The sequence below is a fragment of the Plutella xylostella genome, chromosome Z (genome assembly GCF_932276165.1).
Source record: "Plutella xylostella chromosome Z, ilPluXylo3.1, whole genome shotgun sequence".
Taxonomy (NCBI): domain Eukaryota; kingdom Metazoa; phylum Arthropoda; class Insecta; order Lepidoptera; family Plutellidae; genus Plutella; species Plutella xylostella.
The window spans coordinates 3,135,246-3,154,960 of record NC_064012.1 but is presented as its reverse complement, the minus strand read 5'-3'; the positions used below and the strand labels follow the sequence as shown (position 1 = coordinate 3,154,960).

Sequence of the window (19,715 nt, the reverse complement as noted above, 5' to 3'; positions counted from 1 at the left end):
ACTATAGACCTCAGTAGCCTGAGAATAAATAGTGATTGTTATTATTATAGGTACTTGGTGTTGCAAAAAGGGTATACTAAGCCGAAAGCGGGTGACTCAGGAGATCATTCTGAACAGCTTTTGTGCTACGAGTTTTGAAAATTCGCCAGAAACAAATAATCCATAGAAACTTTGATGGTCATGTGACTTTGTACTAAGATAACGTTTTTTCCGAATTTTCACTAATCGTAGACCAAAAGTTGTTTCGAATGACCCCCTGAGTCACCCCCTTTCGACTTAGTAGGTACACCCTTTTCACAACACCCTATATAGTGTTTGCCACACAACATTCCACTACCCACCATCCCGCAGGGTGCCGGCGAGCGGGCGCCCGTATCGCCACAGCCGTCGGTGGACCGGCTGTCGGTGACCTGGGCCGAGGCCAGCATGAGCTCGGCCGCGCCGCCGCCGCCCGCCACTGACAGCCCCAACGAGGTCAAGTTCTCTCCTACTGCTGGAGGTTAGTGGAGGTTTCGGGGATTTCGGGGCTGATTTTTCAATGGTCAGATAAATATTATCTGTCGAATAAAATTATTGTTGTCACTGTCTAATACAAAGATTCAGAAGCACCATCATCATCAGAATTATTCACCAGATAACTTTTATATGACTATTGAAAAATCATCCCTAAGAGTACTACGTATACATACGCATAAATTATTACCCTCATATTCATAGAGACCGTATTGTAAATTTACAACAATGTTGAAATTGGCAATATCTCAATTTTAAACCAATTTTAAAGTGTCATAAAGCTTCTCAATAATGGACGAGAAGTGTTTTCAAATTATGTATTTTTTATAGATAAGTAATACCTATAAAATTATATTGATGTTCCTTATAATTTCCATAAGCTAGTCAACGTACCCTTCAAATACAGGAATACAAATAAATAAAGCGACACACATTCCTTTATTGATTTTTTACCGATTGGTTTACCTGTAGCTTACGACTTTAATAACATGCCAATTTTGAATCCTTTACGATGGCAAAGTTTGCTGCTCCCGCGAAATTCAATAAAAACCTTAATTTGTGCCACCAGCAATGACTCCGCTTCAACACAAACCCATCCTTAACACACCCTACCTTACGTTCCATTCTGTATCAAACGCGGGACAACTACTGCATATTCCATTTACTGTCGCAACCACTACCAAAAGAGCTTATAGCGAACCTCGTGTCTCAATTTAATTTGTGCTGTTTTCGTCTGGATAAGAGTTGTTTCCAGGCCCTGTAGCACGGGGCGCTGTTAAGACGTGACAAGAGTTCTCCGTCGCGCTCGCTCTTGAGGCTGCGCAATGTGAGTAAGCGCGATGCAAAACTCTTGTCACGTCTTAAATGCGCCCCGTACTAGCCCCTGATATAAGTATACAGGTGGCTGTTTTTTTCTACATATTGAGTTGTGTCCAGATGGTTCAGAGGACGAGGACTACTCGGCGAGCCTGAGCGCTGTGCTCCGGCAGCGGCGCGCGTCCGTGCGAAGGTCAAGGAAAGGTCGCGCGCGCAGACCCTCATCCCCCTTCATGGCTGATGAACCGCGCGGCCGGCGCCGCTCCTCCGCCTTCACCAGCAGCTCGGGAGAGTAAGATATGGCTGTCTCTTTCTTTCATCATCAGCAGCTCGGGAGAGTTAGATATTGGCTGTCTCTTTCTTTCATCATCAGCAGCTCGGGAGAGTAAGATATGGCTGTCTCTTTCTATCATCACCAGCAGCTCGGGACAGTAAGATATGGCTGTCTATTTCTTTCAGCATCAGCAGCTCGGGAACGTAAAATATGGCTGTCTCTTTCTTTCATTATCATCAGTTTCTGGGGCAGCGGGCATAAGAGCGCAACCGTGGTGGACTAGGCCATAAACCTATCCTTCCTTTGAAGGAAACCTGTGCCCCTGCAGTGGTGACGTGACGGGTCATGATAGGCATAAAAGCATCTTTTTATCCCATTATTGTATTACCTAGGACATCCTAGTCACCGAGATGACCAAACGGTGTATTGCCGGCCGCGGCTGTCAATCCAGTCGATTGTAATTTATGGGATATTTTTATTTTCATTTAATCTTGTAGTCCAGTCAATAAATGACCCAAAATGAGGTGTAGAGTGCGTGAGCAGGTAACTATTGTTATTAATATCATTTTTGTTTCCACTGCAGCTAGAGAAACTCAAATCTTTCGCTCTGTTTCATATTAGGACTCAATTTTACCATCCATGTTGCAAATGTAGCCTAAGCCTAAGCCTCCCTTAGCTTATTTGGAGCCTGCAGTGCAGTAGGCTCACAAACACAATGTTACCGTGTAACAATACGGCGATATCGATGGAAGAGGCTTATTGCGGTGATCTCATTAAAATCAAAAGATGACTCATTACACTATCCATCTCTGCAAAAAAGCTACCGTACCATCGAATATTGCCAACCCATACAAGTTACGTCAGATTTGACGACGCTGCTTGGATTTTTAATTGCTTATGTTCGGTGGTGGTAACCCCACAGTACCGCGATATCGATGGAGGAGGGCCCCCCGGGCGCGGTGACGCAGGAGCAGATCTTCCAGAACATCCACCTGCACAAGGAGGTGCTGGTCTCCGTGAAGCAGCAGCCGCTCGGCATGAGGAGGAAGCTCAAGATCGTGCATCAGGTGAGCAAGAAGCTTGATGATTGGTGGTGTGGTGGTTAGGGGCCCTGAATGCGATGCTGAAGGTCCCGGGTTCGATTCCCAGCCGGGGCAGGGAACACGCTCAAGTGACAAATTACTAATAAACGGAAAAAACCAGCTTAATTGTGCTGTCAGAAATACATTTAACAGCGCATCATAATATGTAGAACCAACTTTTTCAATTTTTTTATTAAAAAAACGTTTGACCAAAGTTGGAGTTTTTTGTTCTCGGCATTTTATGAATGGAACTTTTTCATTGCTCATTAGTGTAAGTATATCAAGTGGAAGACTACTAAAACATTAAATTTGTAATGTCAGGCTAAAGGCTACATCAAGAGACACGAGGGTCAGCTTCAGGAGCGCCTGGCGCAGTCCAAGTGTACCCGGGACATCTACGCACGATTCAATATCCTTATTAATACTGTAAGTACTTTGCCAATTTAATAACCAACAAAAATAACTATTTAATACCTACTTACCTAACTCATGACAGTCATGACCGAAGAAGGGTTTGTGTCTTTCTGTAAAGTAAATCCGCAAGGTCCGCAAGCCAAGTCGAATACGACTTTTTGTTAGAGAATAGGTTTCTAAGCTTATTTAAGATACTAAAGTATTTTTTATTTCTTATCACTATCGTAAATTATCACTGGTTTCTTAACGTCTAAGTACATAAGTATACCTATGCATATAAAACATTTCATGACAGTATAAAGACTTTTTAGCCAAAATAATCAAAATTCAGCGTACCTATGTACTTATTTAGATGAAGGGTAAAAACATGGATCCGTAACGCTCCAAAAAAAATGCGGTACACAGTATGCCATTTTCCTTTAATGTAAGAATGTTCCAGAAATGGCAACAACTGAAGCGGGAGGCCGCCAACACGTCCAACGTGCTGATCCCCTGGGAGTTGAGGATCAAGGAGATCGAGTCGCACTTCGGCTCGGTGGTCGCCTCGTACTTCACCTTCCTGCGCTGGCTGTTCTGGGTCAACCTCGTCATCGGATTCATACTCATGGTCTTCGTTATTGTACCTGAGGTTATTCATCTTTTATTTTTGATTTAGAGGCATTGTGCGGGTAAATTCATAATTTTTCACCCTAGACGACTGGTCTACATAATTATCAAGTTTCAATAACTACGGTATCGCATTTTGCAAAGTTATATGTATATGGTTTGGGATCCTTAGCACATTAACTATAATTCCAATTTTGCAGCACTTTTAATGGCTGCGGCCGCGCAATGCGTAATGGCCGAATACCTCTGAATTTCCTAAATATATAAGTAAAATAATTTTCAAAATCTTTGCAGTATGTAACTGCCAAACCGCACCAAGATGGAGAGAGGAAAATAATAATGGAAGAGGAACGTGGCAACGCCACCAATCTCCTGACACTGTGGGAGTTCGAAGGTGTACTGAAATGCTCCCCGATTTTCTACGGATATTATACAAATGTCGAGCGGGCGGAGTACCGAATGCCTCTCGCGTATTTTCTAACAGGACTGGTGGTGTATATTTACAGCTTTGTCGCCACGCTAAGGAAGTAAGTCTTAATTTAGCTAAGAGGGGAACTATTATGATTGCCGGATTTAGTAACACTCTATGCCTTTGGTGCGATGTCCTTTGGTCTATTTTAACTTTATGACGACCGTTGTTGTTAAGACATAGACTCATAGAGCTTTTACAAATGAAACAAAAGCTAAGATATAGTGTTAATGAAAAATTTAAGTTAGCGTATTTCTTTGTACAAAAACCTCAAGGGAAACAACTTACTAAATTCGTTTAAGTAATAACAGTTTATATAGCTTTTCGATCAATAAAACTATAGATCGCATCCAGTGGCGTGCTTTGGGAGAGGCCTACGTCCAGCCGTAGACTGCGATAGGCTGAAGATGATGATGATGTGAATTTCATCACATTTTCGTCTGTTATTTAAAATCTTCAGGATGGCGGAAAACTCCCGCATGTCAAAGCTGTCGGAGAAGGAGGACGAGTGCATATTCTCGTGGAAACTGTTCACCGGCTGGGACTTCATGATCGGCAACGCGGAGACCGCCCACAACCGGATAGCGTCCGTCATTCTGAGCTTCAAGGAAGCGCTGCTGGAGGAAGCTGAGAAGAAAAAGGATCTGAGGAAGTGAGTTGGATAAACTAGCGCTTTTGTGAAAGATGGAGTTTTTAATGTAAACGACCCGTAGGTAGTATAAACAATTAAACATACTATTTTAAAAGTCTTGTTAATTTTTTTTAATTTCTCAAGTTATATTTTTAGACTTAATATTTGTTTGTTTTTACGATTCTATTCGGTTATTAGATACATTGACCTGCTGGGGGTGGTTTACGACTAAAATATCACCGATAACTGTAGGTACATACGTACATATATTTTAAGGATGTAATCCTCGCCACCAATACTGAAATATCTCCTTTCTATTTGTTGCAGTTGGCGCATAATTTCTCTACGAGCATTCGTGAACATTTGCGTAGTAATACTACTGGCCATATCGGCCTGGGCCGTAGTCAACGTTGTCTCTCGCTCCGATGACAACCCGAAGGTGAGGAGCTGGTGGAGGGAGAACGAGACGACTATAGTTGTCACAGTCATATCGATCACATTCCCACAGTTCTTCGAGCTGTTGGGGTTTTTGGAGCACTACCATCCTCGCAAACAGCTGAGGCTCCAGCTTGCTAGGTACTGTATTGATTAAAACTAAATATTCTTCAATTATTATTTTTTTATAATTGTATGATGTGACTCTATATTTTTATTTGTTACAGAATTATGCTGCTGAATTTATTAAACTTGTACTCACTCATATTTGCTCTATTCAGCAAGATTGATGGCATGAGTGAGGCGTTAGATAGTTTGAAACCCACCTTGAATATGAATGCATCGAAGCTACCCGTAAATTTTACTGAAACACTTACAATTAATATTACTACAACATGTACAGAAATAATGGTGCCTTGCCCTCCTCATCATATAATTTTCACAGTACCTACTGAAAGTATAGAAGAAATTACTACGTTAGTGATGACATCCCCGTATAATATAGTCAAACAAACACATAATTACCAGAGCTACCCTGAAGTTAACAATCTGGAAATGGCAAATTTAATTATGAAACAAGCGGAAAACAAGACAATAAATTTGCATATTGATGTGATACCAATAAAACCTTTGAATAATAGTAATAAATACTATCCTATCGAGAACCTGGTTGTTAATACAAAAGAAGATGAATCGACAACAGCTAGTTTCATTGACCCAGTACTACAAGATGAACTAAAAAGATTGAGAGAAATAGTTACAAAGAACGGTACAGTAGTTTTTAATGAATCAAGTGCAGAATATGATGATGATTACACATTCGATACTGCTCTAACACTATCCGATTATTACGAAACATCGCAAACTATATCTAGTGAGGATTTCAACACAAACACCGTAACGAACTATTATACAGAAACTTCTCCTATTGAACAGAGTACTTATGAAAAGAACACAGATAGTTTAATAGAAAGTACAACCCAACCGTATGATGATATTTACAGCACAACTGAAGAAACGACAGTTGATTTAACTTTATCTGAAACTGACAGTGCCCGCACGACTTCTGAAGAAACCATTAGTACTGAAGCAGTTCAAAAAGTTCCTACATTTTCTTATACAATGGAAGAAAATACCATACCTTCTACTGAAAACCCACTACAATCTACCCATACATCTACAACAGTCGAACAAACAACCTTCAATACATGGGCAAATACATCTAATTTCTTTAACATAAATGACTTGAGTAGCACAATTAGCTCAATAGGATTTACGACATCATGTCCTATTATATCTTTTAATTGTACAATTCACTGTGGCAGAGATAACATTACTCAAGTTTTTACCATACTAAATTGCACTGTAATTGAAAGAAAATGTTACAAAATGCAGTGTAAATTGGAAGAATTTGACGTGGAAGAGTTGAAAAGAAATCTAACTCATAATATATCAGTAGATGTGGCATACATTGATCAACATAACAGGAAAATGTATAATTTGACACGACATACTAAGAAAAAGCTGTTAAAGTTGTGCTGGGAAACTATGTTTGGGCAAGAGTTAGTAAAGCTAACAATGATGGATTTGGTAAGAATATTAAATACATACCTAATTAAAATAGAGTACCTATTCAAAATTTACATCAATGAGCTTTTTCTTTTCTTTCAGGTATTTGTCTTACTCGGCACCCTTTTTATGGACTTTTTTAGAGCTCTTTTCGTACGCTACATGAACAGATGCTGGTGTTGGGATCTAGAAAAGAAGTTTCCAGAATATGGAGATTTCAAGATTGCTGAAAATATCCTTCATCTAATTAATAACCAAGGCATGGTTTGGATGGGAATGTTCTTTTCTCCAGGACTTGTGGTCCTTAATGTCTTTAAATTAGTCATCATGATGTACCTTCGCTCCTGGGCTGTGATGACCTGCAATGTTCCCCACGAGGTGGTCTTCCGAGTCTCCAAGAGCAATAACTTCTATTTGGCTCTTTTGTTGACGATGCTGTTTCTGTGTGTTCTCCCTGTCGGCTATTCCATAGTTTGGGTAAAACCGTCATGGCATTGTGGACCTTTCTCTGAATATGACAAAATCTATCATATTTTAACTAATAACATTTACAAGATATTACCTGAAAGATTAAACTTTACTCTAGAATGCATATCATCGCCGGCTATTGTCATACCACTGCTAGTCTTACTTGTACTTATCATTTACTACTTGACATCATTGACTAATTCCTTGAGGGAGGCCAACAATGATTTAAAGGTCAGTGCCAATTATTTTATACTCATACCATAGTTTATCTGTACTCAACGTTTTAAATAGATTCACGTATTTTTAAAAATATTTACAGATACAACTACGCAGAGAGAGGACAGAGGAGAGAAGGAAAATGTTCCAGCTGGCTGATACTAGGCGTCGGGTCGGTTCATCAGCAATGGATAACACCCCCTTTGCTCGGTGGAAGAAAGCACTCCCGACTCTACCCTTAAGTAAATCAATTGAATCGGATGAAAAAACTCCTGGTGAAGAAGCTCAAGAAATCAAAAGAGCTTCAAAACTTAAGAGAGGTTAGTAAATTCCCTTTGTTTTTAATAGAAAATATTTATGTGTTTGGCTGATCAAAAACATATTGATTAACAAGTTGGTATTTCCACAGGTGGTATTTTTGCAAAGATTGTGAACATTGCTCTGGATCGTAAATCGGACGTGGAAGCTGTTCCAGAAATTGAAAACGATGATTCCCAATCCCCAAACAATGATGACACGGACACTGACTTCCACGAAACGCTACCAAAAGATGTGTTAAAATTCAAAGATATCACTGTCTCAGCTACCGCTGGCATACGAAAGAAAAGTGACCTCATCAGAGAAGCATTGTTCAAAATTAAAGATGAAACAAATAAGAAGAATAAATTACGGATTCAAACTAGCAATGATGAAGAAAAAACTGACAAGAAAGCAGTGGAAAGAAAAATAACACATCCAGTGGAAGATGGCAAAGAAGTAGAGATGGTTAAAAATGAGGATAACGAAAAAAGGAAACCGAGCCAAAAACAGGCTTCTGAAACAAGTACGCAATCTCAACAACACTCAACGGGCTCAGTCATACCTGTTATAACTATAAGTGTAACTGAAAGTGATGATGAAACTTTACACACTAAAAAGTCTGTAATCAAAAAAGTTGATGACAAAAGCGACTCCACCGGATTGCCAATGATGAAAAGTAAACCTGATTCAAAATCCCTTAGAAGACAGAGCAGTGTAGACAGTTTCAAGGAATATAAAGCGGCTTTAGAAAAAAAACCGGAGGACGGTCATAAATATCAATACTCTTTGTAGAATTCTAGTCACTATTTTTAATTAAAGTTCTATAGATTTGTTACAAACAGTTTTTGATTCTACAAAAGTGTCATTTTCCCTACCAAAGCATGAACACACACACCCCCATAAAAAACACATTTATAATAATCAAGATAGTTACAAGTTTTTAATTTAACAGTAAGTAAGTAATTTAAAATAAAAGCTTGGCGAGAGCTTTTTTCAATTAACCGGTAGGAAGTTGTCGAAGCTTTTTTTAATTCAAAGCCTCTATCAACTTACATCTGTAGGTAATACCATAAACAGTATTTTAGTAATAATGAATAATTAATGCATTACTTAAACACTACTTTACATAACAAACAGAATGCCGGATAAATCTAATCTTTTGAGTGTTGACATTATACATAGTTACGGATATGTTACGTAATAGGTAATCTCTCTATTTACTTATAGTTAGGTACTACACCTTCCTACCTATAAGTAAATAGAGACAAATACCTATTTAAAAAACAATTTAAGTAATATTAACAGGCATCGTTTTATATTATTAAAAGGCATTGTACATACAGATACATACCGATGTCCTTTCCAAGAAGCCTCTCTGTTTACAAAATATGATTGTCAAAGCAACAAATATGGCCACGCAACGTCACTAGGTTAATCCCCGATTGATTTTAAGTAAGTACCAAAGTATTCAAAGAACTGGGTACGTGGAACTACGACACTATATACCTATGTAATGAAGTCGATTTCAGTAGGCCCAAAATTAAGTTTTAGAAACATCAACCTAGGTATAACTTTGTCCACTGGAATTCTATAAATATAAGAAGAAAAATATAAGTACGTAATAAAAAGTGTTGATTAATCAATTAGAATCGCTACTGCAAGTTAAAACAGACGAATCTGTGCCATGTGAGCTTGAAATGATGATGATGAATCCTACACTCTAAGAAGAAGATAAGTAAGTACAGTACACACTATGAGAAAAAAAGCTAATTAAAAATTAAAATGAATTAATAAGTAGGTACTTACCTAGACTAAAATGCATATTTTGACTTAAAGTCAATATTTTGTGTCGTGATCCATGACTTATATCATGGAAATCCTCAAAATCTTAATTGCTGGTGGAAATTTGGGTCTAACCATTGAACTAATGTTACTACTTATTAGTTCGATGGGTCTAACTCTACAATTTCGCACATAATCCTTATAATAAAGAATCGAAAGTTTAATTCGTTTAATGAATACCTACGTCCCTGCTGGTCCCTGCTATATTCACTATTGTAGTCCCTGAAGACCTGTAGGTTTAAATTTTTTTTTTTTTTTTAACCTATCTGCAGTTACAGCGAAACTAAAAATCTTTTAGGTAATTTATGCAACTAAGTAGGTAGGTATAATACCCACCTTACCTAGGTAACATAGTTTCAGGACTTAGATTTGATAAAATATAAAATAATTCTAAAAACGGAAATAATGAGTATCATCAAACCGCCTACAGCGGCAGCGGCTGACCCGCGAAACCATCCCCAAACAACACGCCAAAACAGCAACCTATCAATCACGAACGATCCAGTCCGCCAAAATTAAATGACGATAGCGTGTCGGTCTGGAGCCGGCGCGCGCGTCATTCGGCGGGAGACCGCGGACGCGCCAACACCATGGAGGCCGCGTGGACCGCGCTCGTCCTCCTCATACCCCTCGCCGCCGCGGAGATCCTCACCCCCCCGTACTTCAACCTGGCTCTCGGCAAGAGGATCACCGCCACAGCCACCTGCGGAGACGAGGGCCGGGAACTCTACTGCAAGCTGGTCGGCGCTAACGCGGACCACGATGAACCAATCAACGTCATTCAGGGACAGGTATGTTTTGTTTTGATTGGATTTTGGGGTTTCGAGTGATGTGCTGATTGGAGGATGGATGTTCAGGGTGAATCGTGTTTGACTTATGCTCGGGCTACATGAGCCTAGTTTTTCAAGCTAGGATAACAAAAGCTAGTGTTAGTAAACTTGTATCCATTAAATTACAATGAAAGTGTTCCTGTTATCTTGTGTCTCCCTTAAACTATAATTGTATGTAGGTAAATATGCTGTTAGTTTTTCAAACTTTTCTTCAGTTTAGTATAGCGGGCTCCTACGTAGCCGTAGATAGTAGTTTGGCACGTGAAATTAAATCAAAGATTGAAAAATTCTGCCGGTAAACTTAATCAATGAAATTGGATATTATCAGGTACTTATCACGTTTTCTTATAGGGCATAAGTACGACTAAGTACAACATGTATTTCCTTTTCACAATAATTAATTAAGTACCTAGTACCCTTCTTAATTAATATGAATGAGTAGCGCACATTTCGGCTGGTCCCTGGCGAGCATCGAACCCGCTTATCAGCCGGGATGGTGGAAACAGGACGCCGATAACGTTTTATCTCGCAACTACTCTGTGGCTACTGTCGGTTTTAACTACTTTATAACACTGCTAGATTAGAGATGATGAATTCATGATGTAAGTGATGTAACCGCTGTTTTAAGCTTAGAATTTTGAATCTAGCTTTCGATTACGTAGTAACTAGTCAGTAATCTCTGCTTACGGTTACTGTTAATAATTTATGTTCTGGGGGTCAAGTTTATCTCAAGAGGAACCCTCGTAGATGCCCAAATGTCCTGTAATACATTTATTTAATGAAAGTTGCATCAATTATAGAATAAAAAGAGTTTTATAATATTATATAGCATTCCTAACAACGGCGAGGAATGCGATAAACATGATCATGTATTTAATAAAGGATTGAATTACCCTGCAATATCTCTGTTACCTAAAATATGTATGATGTATCTCTGGAGTAAGAGTAATTCCTAGATGTTTCAGTTATCCCATCCCAATTAAAAACTTAGCCTAAGTTATCTATCAGCATATAAAAGTAGACTTAGGTTAACTAGTTATCTTACAAAAACAAAAAGACGACCGAATGGCGTAGTGGTTAGTGACCCTGACTACTGAGCCGATGGTCCCGGGTTCGATTCCCGGCTGGGGCAGATATTTGTTTTAACAGAGATATTTGTTCTCGGGTCTTGGATGTGCCCGTAAAATGGCAATAGGCCCGCCCCCTATTACATTGGGACTAACATAACACTCTGGCGAAAAGTGGGTGCAGCAATGCACCTCTGCCTACCCCGCAAGGGAGTACATTAGTACAAGGCGTGAGTGCGTGTGTTGCGTGTGTGTGCTTACAAAATACTAAGGTAGGTACAAAAGTTTAACGTAGGTAGGTAGGTATAGTTTATCTATGTTTCGTAACCGTTGAAGTACCTACCTAGTTACTTAAATTATTAGCCCTACAAAAATGTGTGATAGTGATAACTATGACCTATGAACTTCTTATCTATGCCGGCATGAATGAGAAAATATAATAATTTATTTATAACAGTAATATAAAAATGACTAAGTAAATATTTTACAACTGGGCCTCTTTGTTAAATTATGGCATGAGGCACCACACGACAGAAGCTTTAAGTATACCAGTGCTAATTCCCAGAACTACTTGTAATCTTTGGGTGCATAAAATTACTTGGAATAGGTACTTTATACCTACCAATTTATCTTTTGAATCATAATTTTTTTGATTATTATTAGTAGATGTTTAAACCTACCTTCTTGTTACTTAATGCTTAATAAATATTTAAGTAATTATGGGCTAAAGTTTTCACAATTTTCCACACAGCATCACGTGTGATCATAATATAAGTATAAATATATTTAACAAAAAAAAAATCCGTTTTATAACAGGTTCAATAAAACTATGTGGTTACCATTTGTAGTCCCTCCGAATTTCTGGATTGAATCATGGATGTCCATAATTACAGGTCAGCTACTCCAGATTTACAAAAAAAATCCTCTCACTAAATCGGTATCTTTAATGCAACGAGATAGAGTCCTGATTGGCGTAGCTCAGCACTCAGAAACTTCGTTTCTCGTAAGCTAAAGCTCAACACTTCGTGTGTCTTCGCCGAATTTCGGCAAAGTTCGGCTCCCCTCGTGTTCTTTTTGCGGCGCCCGCGCATGTGCCCGCCAGATGCTGGGGCTCATCCCGAATGCTTTTGTTTTTTCCCAAATCCCGACAATGGACTGCAGATAATATCTTTTTTTATTTATTCTCTCTTCAAAGACAGATAATATTATGTTGGGTTGTAAAGCTCGACGTTGATTTATGTTTGCAGAAAATGAATGAACGAAATGAGATAACTTAAACTTTACTAGGTAGGTAGTACTTACTGGCCAAATTTCATAGATCTAGATTAACGGGAAACACCGTTTAAATATCGATTCATAGATGACTTGTCATAATTTACGTTTTATGCAACATAAATTAAAAATAAGTAGAAGGTAGAGATATTTTCACAGCTTCAATGAACCGTAGTTTTGAATAAGTATACTTAGGTACATTAATGGTTTAAAAATTCGAAATCTCCACGTCTTGCTTTACAGACAGACAGAAGGATGGACACAACAAATATTCATCACAACTATTCACAAGTTCACAACACCCTATGAACTAGTTCCTATAATTTACCTTACTTACATATATTATATATGCAGCTTTAGAATTATTGAATCTAAACTGAACACTAAAAAGCACACATATTACCTACCAACCAACCTAGTATTTACCTGACCACCTCCCCCCCAGATCTGTGACTACTGCGACGCCGAGGTGGACTCCCAGAAACACCCCCCCGAATATGCCGTGGACGACATGGAAACCTGGTGGCAGAGCCCCCCCCTGTCGCGCGGGATGAAGTACAACGAGGTCAACGTCACCATCGACTTGGGACAGGTATGAGCTGACATATTACACTCATCCATTGACTTAACTATTATATATTACTAGCGTAAGGCAGGTAGCACAGGCCCAACCGCTCTAGAAAATGACACCCTCGCGTTGGCCCTAAAATCTCATAAATCTGCCATAATTTGTATGAATTAAGACCAGCGCGCGAGTGTAATTTTCTTTGGAAAATACGTTCTGACGGGCGTATCCTTCCTTTTGAAATCATTGCACTCATCATTCTTCCTCTTAAGAGGAGAGTATAGCACTTACTCGTCGATACAAAAAGAAAAAAACGTTTTACTACTTCTAAATATTATCCAATCTCCATGATTTTTTATTATGTTATTGACACAAGGAATGACAAGGATCATACTACTACTATCTTTTTCTTTTTTCAAAATTTTCTATAGATTCAGACTTAGAGGCACCTCAAATAACGTTATTTTTGTGCCATCTACACGTACACTATCATTGGTCGGCTATCATTATTGCCACTTGTCCGAGATCTTGCAGGTCGTAACAGCTCTATGGTGGACTTATTGAGCCATTCGGTGCTGATTACACGGTCACTCATCATGTGCAATGAAAAAGTTCTGGAACTTTTTCGTTGCTCGTAAGTGTATCTTAGACAGAGGGAGTTTATCTCATATAGAATATTATAAGAATTCAAAAAGGTGGAGTCATTCTGAACAACTTCTGTTTCCTTTCGGCTTACTCTACCACTTTCGTTACACCCTGTAGATGATTGATCAGCTCACAAACCAACAAAATAAGCTTTGCCTTTGGCTAGCTCAAAGGACACTGCGCTGATATTTCAGTGGAAGCCTAAATTTACGAGTTTTATGCCAACCTCAAATAAATCCATTTCACAAACAAACATCGAATCAAACATGGCCGAAGCACCAGCCTATAAGTAGGTAGGTAGTTACGTGTTTTTATTTCCTTCTATTCGGGTCCCCGCGTGGAGAAAGCCCGAAATAGTTGCATTATCCTAGTAAAAGAGCATTGACCGCGGCAGGACAGTCAGGACCAAAACTCACCAGCTCATGTTACCAAATAACTGTATAACGAATATAAAAAATCTTTTAATTGTGACCTGTGCTGTGAGCAGAAACCGTGAATGTTTATCTAAGTATAGTCTGTTTTTTAATCTCAGATACTAAATTGACAGATTTTGAACGGTTCATCCACAGTCGATTGTCCCGCTAATAGAACGATACGTCACCAATCGACTGTTGATGAACCGTTCAGAACAGAATTCTGTCAATTTAGTAAAGTTGAATAAAATCTGGTATAAATATTGACTGAGATAAAAGATTACACTTTACTGCAAGGCACACTTGTACTTGATTGTACTGCGGGATATCGTAAAGTACCGAAATAATTTTCAGTTCATGTGTTACAGCGGAAAACAGCCTGAACCCACTGCTTGCCGTTTCATGTTTATCGTAATATCGTTACACAGGGTATCTATCTAGATATGCAAAGTTAATAATATACCTAGATACATACCTGATAGACATACGAAGACGACCGAATGGCGTAGTGGTTAGTGACCCTGACGACTGAGCCGATGGTCCCGGGTTCGATTCCCGGCTGGGGCAGATATTTGTTTAAACACAGATATTTGTTATCGGGTCTTGGATGTGCCCGTAAAATGGCAATAGGCCCGCCACCTAACACTCTGGCGAAAAGTGGGTGCAGCAATGCACCTCTGCCTACCCCGCAAGGGAGTACTTACATTAGTACAAGGCGTGAGTGCGTGTTTTTTTTTGTACATACCTACCTATCTACTATAATGATAGCAACTGCATTATAAAAACCATAATAATATATAAACTGTGACTGCCAAAGGTCTCGGTCTATTAAAATTAAAACTAAACTATTTTATGTTAGCGCTACGCATACATTTTCGACAGCCCAGCGAAATTTAATACGAACCTAGCGTCATGCATGACGCATGGATATTACTACTATAGTAAGGCATCTGCTCAGCGAATGCAATGTAACTCAAAACTAAGTATTATATTAGGTATGCATTGTTATTTAAAAATAACTACCTACTTTATATACAAGATCGACGAAGGAGTAAGGAGGATTAACTCAAAATAACTACTTACATAATAATTATATTTTTTTACAAAAAAACTTAAGGTGATTCAAGGCGATCCCTTAGTACTTGCTGAAGTATGTGCATTTTAGAAAAAAATAATTCATCATTCAGGTAATCGATAACAGAGACGTGTGGAATAAGCATGGGTGTCCAGTAGTGGGACTATAATAGGTACACCTACTAAGTAGGTATGTTGTATAATGATTCAGTAAATATTGCATACGTACCTACAAACCACGGAGATAAAACACACAGGAAACCGTGGGCGTTTGATAGCTGTGCGGCAAAACGATAAAATAAAAATTCATTACGAATTTATGGCTCCTGTAACGTTTACATTATATACTGTGCGATGCCTGTAATTGTAACTATTACTAGGTACCTAAATCTAATAAAAGCCAAGCTAGAGATTTGTTTTACTAGCGATTTTGTAAATTTGCTGAAGACACAGGGAGTATACAGATTTATACTAAGAAGTACAATTTTCATGCCTAACGGCTAATATTTATTTAAGTAAAAATATCAAAACGAAACAAAAACATTTATAAAGTATGTTTTTAATTGCGGACAGCTCTCAGCTTCTATCGAAATCCAATGAGGGCACTATTTTATAACTATTTAGGATTTAATTTACGTAAAGGTTAGATTAGTAGTCTAATTGGCCTATCTGCAACTTCATAGAAGTTGAGACACGGCTTCAAAAAATCTAATCTCTTATGTCTAAGATTAGTTTTTGAGCATACCTGTTGCTATCGATGGGAGAGCTATAAAGGCTATTCGAAAAACACAACCATACCGCGTTGTAGAATTCGCTTCCATAACGCCATCTACAGTATTTCAGCCTGAAATCACAACCCCTGCCGCTCGCCCTCCGAAAGCTCGCTGAAAAAATTTTTCCCGGACTACCTATAATAATATTTATGTTTTGCCGTAATGGCCTTTCTTTATTTTTTGCACAAAATAATAATATTTCATAAGTATTCATAACTTTCATAAAATATACCTAACAAAGATCAATAAAAAGCTCTAAATAAGACCTCGCGCTCAAAGCTTTCCGTATCATTTATTTGTATAATTAATATTATGTTTAGTTACGGCTAATGTTAGGTACGCAGATAATAGTAATATTAGCTGGATAGACCACCGATTTAATATTAGTTACTAACTACTTACGTTAAACATAGGAATAACCTGGATTATATAGCGGGTGTTCGAATAAAATTCATAACTTTCGCAGCATGAAATCTTTTGTTTTAAAATAAAACATAACAAAGTATAAATTAATGAAAAACGCAAACTAACATAATTGTCATTTTCTCCACACTTGGCAGGCAAGTTAGAGATAATACTTACTATAAATTACCTCTTCTTATATTTGAGCATGAAATGATAAGGAATGTTATTGTTCTATAGAAAAACTTTAATCCTACGAAAAATTACCACCCAAAATCCTTTACCTACTTAGCGTAGGTATAGGCAATTCATTAAAAAAAAAAATTACAAGGATAAGTAAGTAAGTAGGTAATAAAAATATAAAGAAAAAAAAATGTTTTGTATAACTAATAGGTTAAAATTAATGCAAGACATAAACGATACAGAAAACTAACTATGAAACAGTTCATACGTTTTAAAGCGTTATCTTGGCACTTCTAGATTCTAGGTACCTGTTAGGAGTACTAGTTATTATTATTATTTTAAATTCTTTATGGCACATAAAAACATAAGACGAACATAATACCTACTAGTAACATTCTCTACCAGTTAACCATTGGTGATACAGAGAAAGTGATTAGTAGTGAGACACTGGAATTCGCATGACAAACAAATTTTCCTGGGTCTTTTAACACTTTTATAACAAATCACATAAATAGTTATAATGGTTTATTTTTCATTTGCCGGCGCTTAGTTAGCCTCTGTTCCACCAGAACATGATTGATGTAATAATTTTATTTAATGCAAGAAAAACTTTAAATTTAATAAAACTTTGACATGGTGTACCTAGATTAGATCTTGGCTAGCGACAGATGTCCATTTCCAAAAGAGGCAAATTTTAAAAATCTACCTTACCTAAACACATGTATATTATTGCCCCCCCCCCTTTTCCTTGGATATTTGCTGCCCAAGAAAGAAAGTTTGGCTAAGTAAAGCGAAAGCTAAGAATTATCCTTGTTTTCTTCCGTTCTCACACATAACATTGTCTCTTTCAGGAGTTCCACGTGGCGTACGTGTTCGTGAGGATGGGCAACTCGCCGCGGCCCGGCCTCTGGGCGCTCGAGAAGTCCACCGACTATGGGAAAACTTTCAAACCCTGGCAATACTTTTCTGACTCACCACAGTAAGTAATAAGACCTGTGTTTTAGTTTTGATGAGTATGAGTAAACTATAATAAGTAGGTATGGTAAATTTGTACTTTACACATTGACTTGTCAAGTTTAATGATACCTAGTTACCGCTAGAGGCGCCACTTTGTATTCGAGAAAATGCAAACTACGTTTTTGCAAAATAAAATAGCGTATGTTGTATGCCCTGCCTACGAGCACAAGACGTAGGCAGCAGGCACCATCTGCGTCAGTTGCTGACAATTGATGATATTTCCCTCGGAGAGCCTCCTTTTGTTTTACTGTGTAAGTTTATAATTACCGTCGCACTGCCTACATCCATCTTCATCATAACTACTTATGTTGTCAGAAGTGACTCGCAAGCGAAATGCCTTTCTCTGTACATTTGAACTCACGTATAAGGTCGCGAGCCGTATCGCCATTTACGTCTGCATCCATCTACATTTTATTCTTCTTCTTCTTCTGCACAGAGACTGCGAGCGCTACTTCGGCAAGGAGAGCATCCAGCCCATCACCAGAGACGACTCTGTCATCTGCAGCACCGAATACTCCAAGATTGTGCCGCTCGAGGGCGGAGAGGTCAGTTCAGATGGAATCTTTCACTCGAGAGGGTATTGCTATAGAAGCCGTGGTGTAGCGGGAGGGCTCGTCCCCTTTTTGGAGTGGTTCGAGCTTCTTAATTAAGGAATTTAACTACCACGTGGTCTGACGGTGAGGGACAATATCGACAGAAAACGGCTAGTTATGAAGATGTGTGAACCCACCAAACCGCAGTGGACCAGCGTGGTGGGAAATTGTCCCAGCTTAGGATTTAGGTAATATTATTTATCTTACAAATTATCATTATACATTCTTGCGAGCTAGTTGCAGGCAATAACGCTTCAGAGAATAGCCTAAAATATACTAAACTATAATTATTAAACCCCATTCAGATCCCGATCTCCCTGCTGAACTACCGTCCGTCGTCCAACAAGTACTTCAACTCTTCGGTTCTGCAAGAGTGGACTCGAGCTACCAACGTGCGGCTGCGCTTGCTAAGGACCAAGAATCTGCTGGGGCACCTCATGAGCGTCGCGAGGCAGGATCCCACTGTTACACGGCGGGTGAGTTAGCGTATATACATGGTCCTGTAGGTTGGCTGGTAGAAAATGCTCTTAGCATTAAGCCCTCCATTTGTACATTTATTTCTAATATTTGTGCAATAAAGAATTAAATACTTAAATAAAATAAATAAGACAGATTTAAATGTTCCCGCCATCGAGCATTATGCTTTTTTTTACAATGTTGCCACAAAAAAATGACATCCTTGAATATGGAAAAAAAAATTCACGTACGCTTAAAAAATATTTACGTTATATACTAAAGTCTGTTTTTTTTTATCTCAGATACTAAATTGACAGATTCTGAAATTCATAAATAGTTGATTGTCACGCCAATAGAACTCACTTAATCGCGGGACGAGCGACTGTTGATGGACTGTTCAGAATCTGTTACTTTAGTATCTGAGATTAAAAAACAGACTTTAGAAACTGAAATATTTGATATAGGTGCTAAACATTTACCGATAAAATAATTTAAATCACTTCTCCCACAGTACTTCTACAGCATAAAAGACATCGAGATCGGAGGACGGTGCATGTGCAACGGTCACGCTGACAACTGCGACCCGAGTGACACAACCAACATCCTGGTCTGCCGCTGCCACCACAACACCTGCGGGCCCCAGTGTGCCGAGTGCTGCCCTGGCTTTGAACAGAAGAAGTGGAGAATCTCACAAAACTGGGATCGATTTGATTGTGAACGTAAGAAGTCGTTTCTACAAATTATATTGTTGATTTTTACCTACTTACTTAACAATGAAAATTTTATACAT

The 19,715-nt window shown here is 38.5% G+C and overlaps 2 protein-coding genes across 2 annotated transcripts in view; both read left to right on the top strand.

The window, feature by feature from the left end:
• Positions 1 to 355: 355 nt before the first annotated feature.
• On the top strand, positions 356 to 8,612 carry LOC105384891 (transmembrane channel-like protein). Its single transcript, XM_038121701.2, has 12 exons — positions 356 to 499; positions 1,450 to 1,621; positions 2,526 to 2,670; positions 3,007 to 3,111; positions 3,539 to 3,727; positions 4,000 to 4,232; positions 4,635 to 4,826; positions 5,133 to 5,381; positions 5,468 to 6,830; positions 6,912 to 7,508; positions 7,597 to 7,813; positions 7,903 to 8,612. Exons 1-12 carry the CDS (start codon positions 427 to 429, stop codon positions 8,583 to 8,585), a joined length of 4,218 nt encoding a protein of 1,405 aa, XP_037977629.2. The 5' UTR covers positions 356 to 426; the 3' UTR covers positions 8,586 to 8,612.
• Positions 8,613 to 10,177: 1,565 nt separating this feature from the next.
• The window catches only part of LOC105384890 (laminin subunit alpha), an 80,980-nt gene continuing 71,442 nt past the window's right edge, over positions 10,178 to 19,715 (top strand). Inside the window, exons 1-6 of the mRNA XM_048632971.1 lie at positions 10,178 to 10,426; positions 13,250 to 13,396; positions 17,711 to 17,838; positions 18,313 to 18,421; positions 18,775 to 18,945; positions 19,437 to 19,644. Coding sequence (XP_048488928.1) covers positions 10,226 to 10,426; positions 13,250 to 13,396; positions 17,711 to 17,838; positions 18,313 to 18,421; positions 18,775 to 18,945; positions 19,437 to 19,644 — 964 coding nt within the window. The 5' untranslated portion in view covers positions 10,178 to 10,225. The remainder of the gene's footprint in view (positions 10,427 to 13,249; positions 13,397 to 17,710; positions 17,839 to 18,312; positions 18,422 to 18,774; positions 18,946 to 19,436; positions 19,645 to 19,715) is intronic.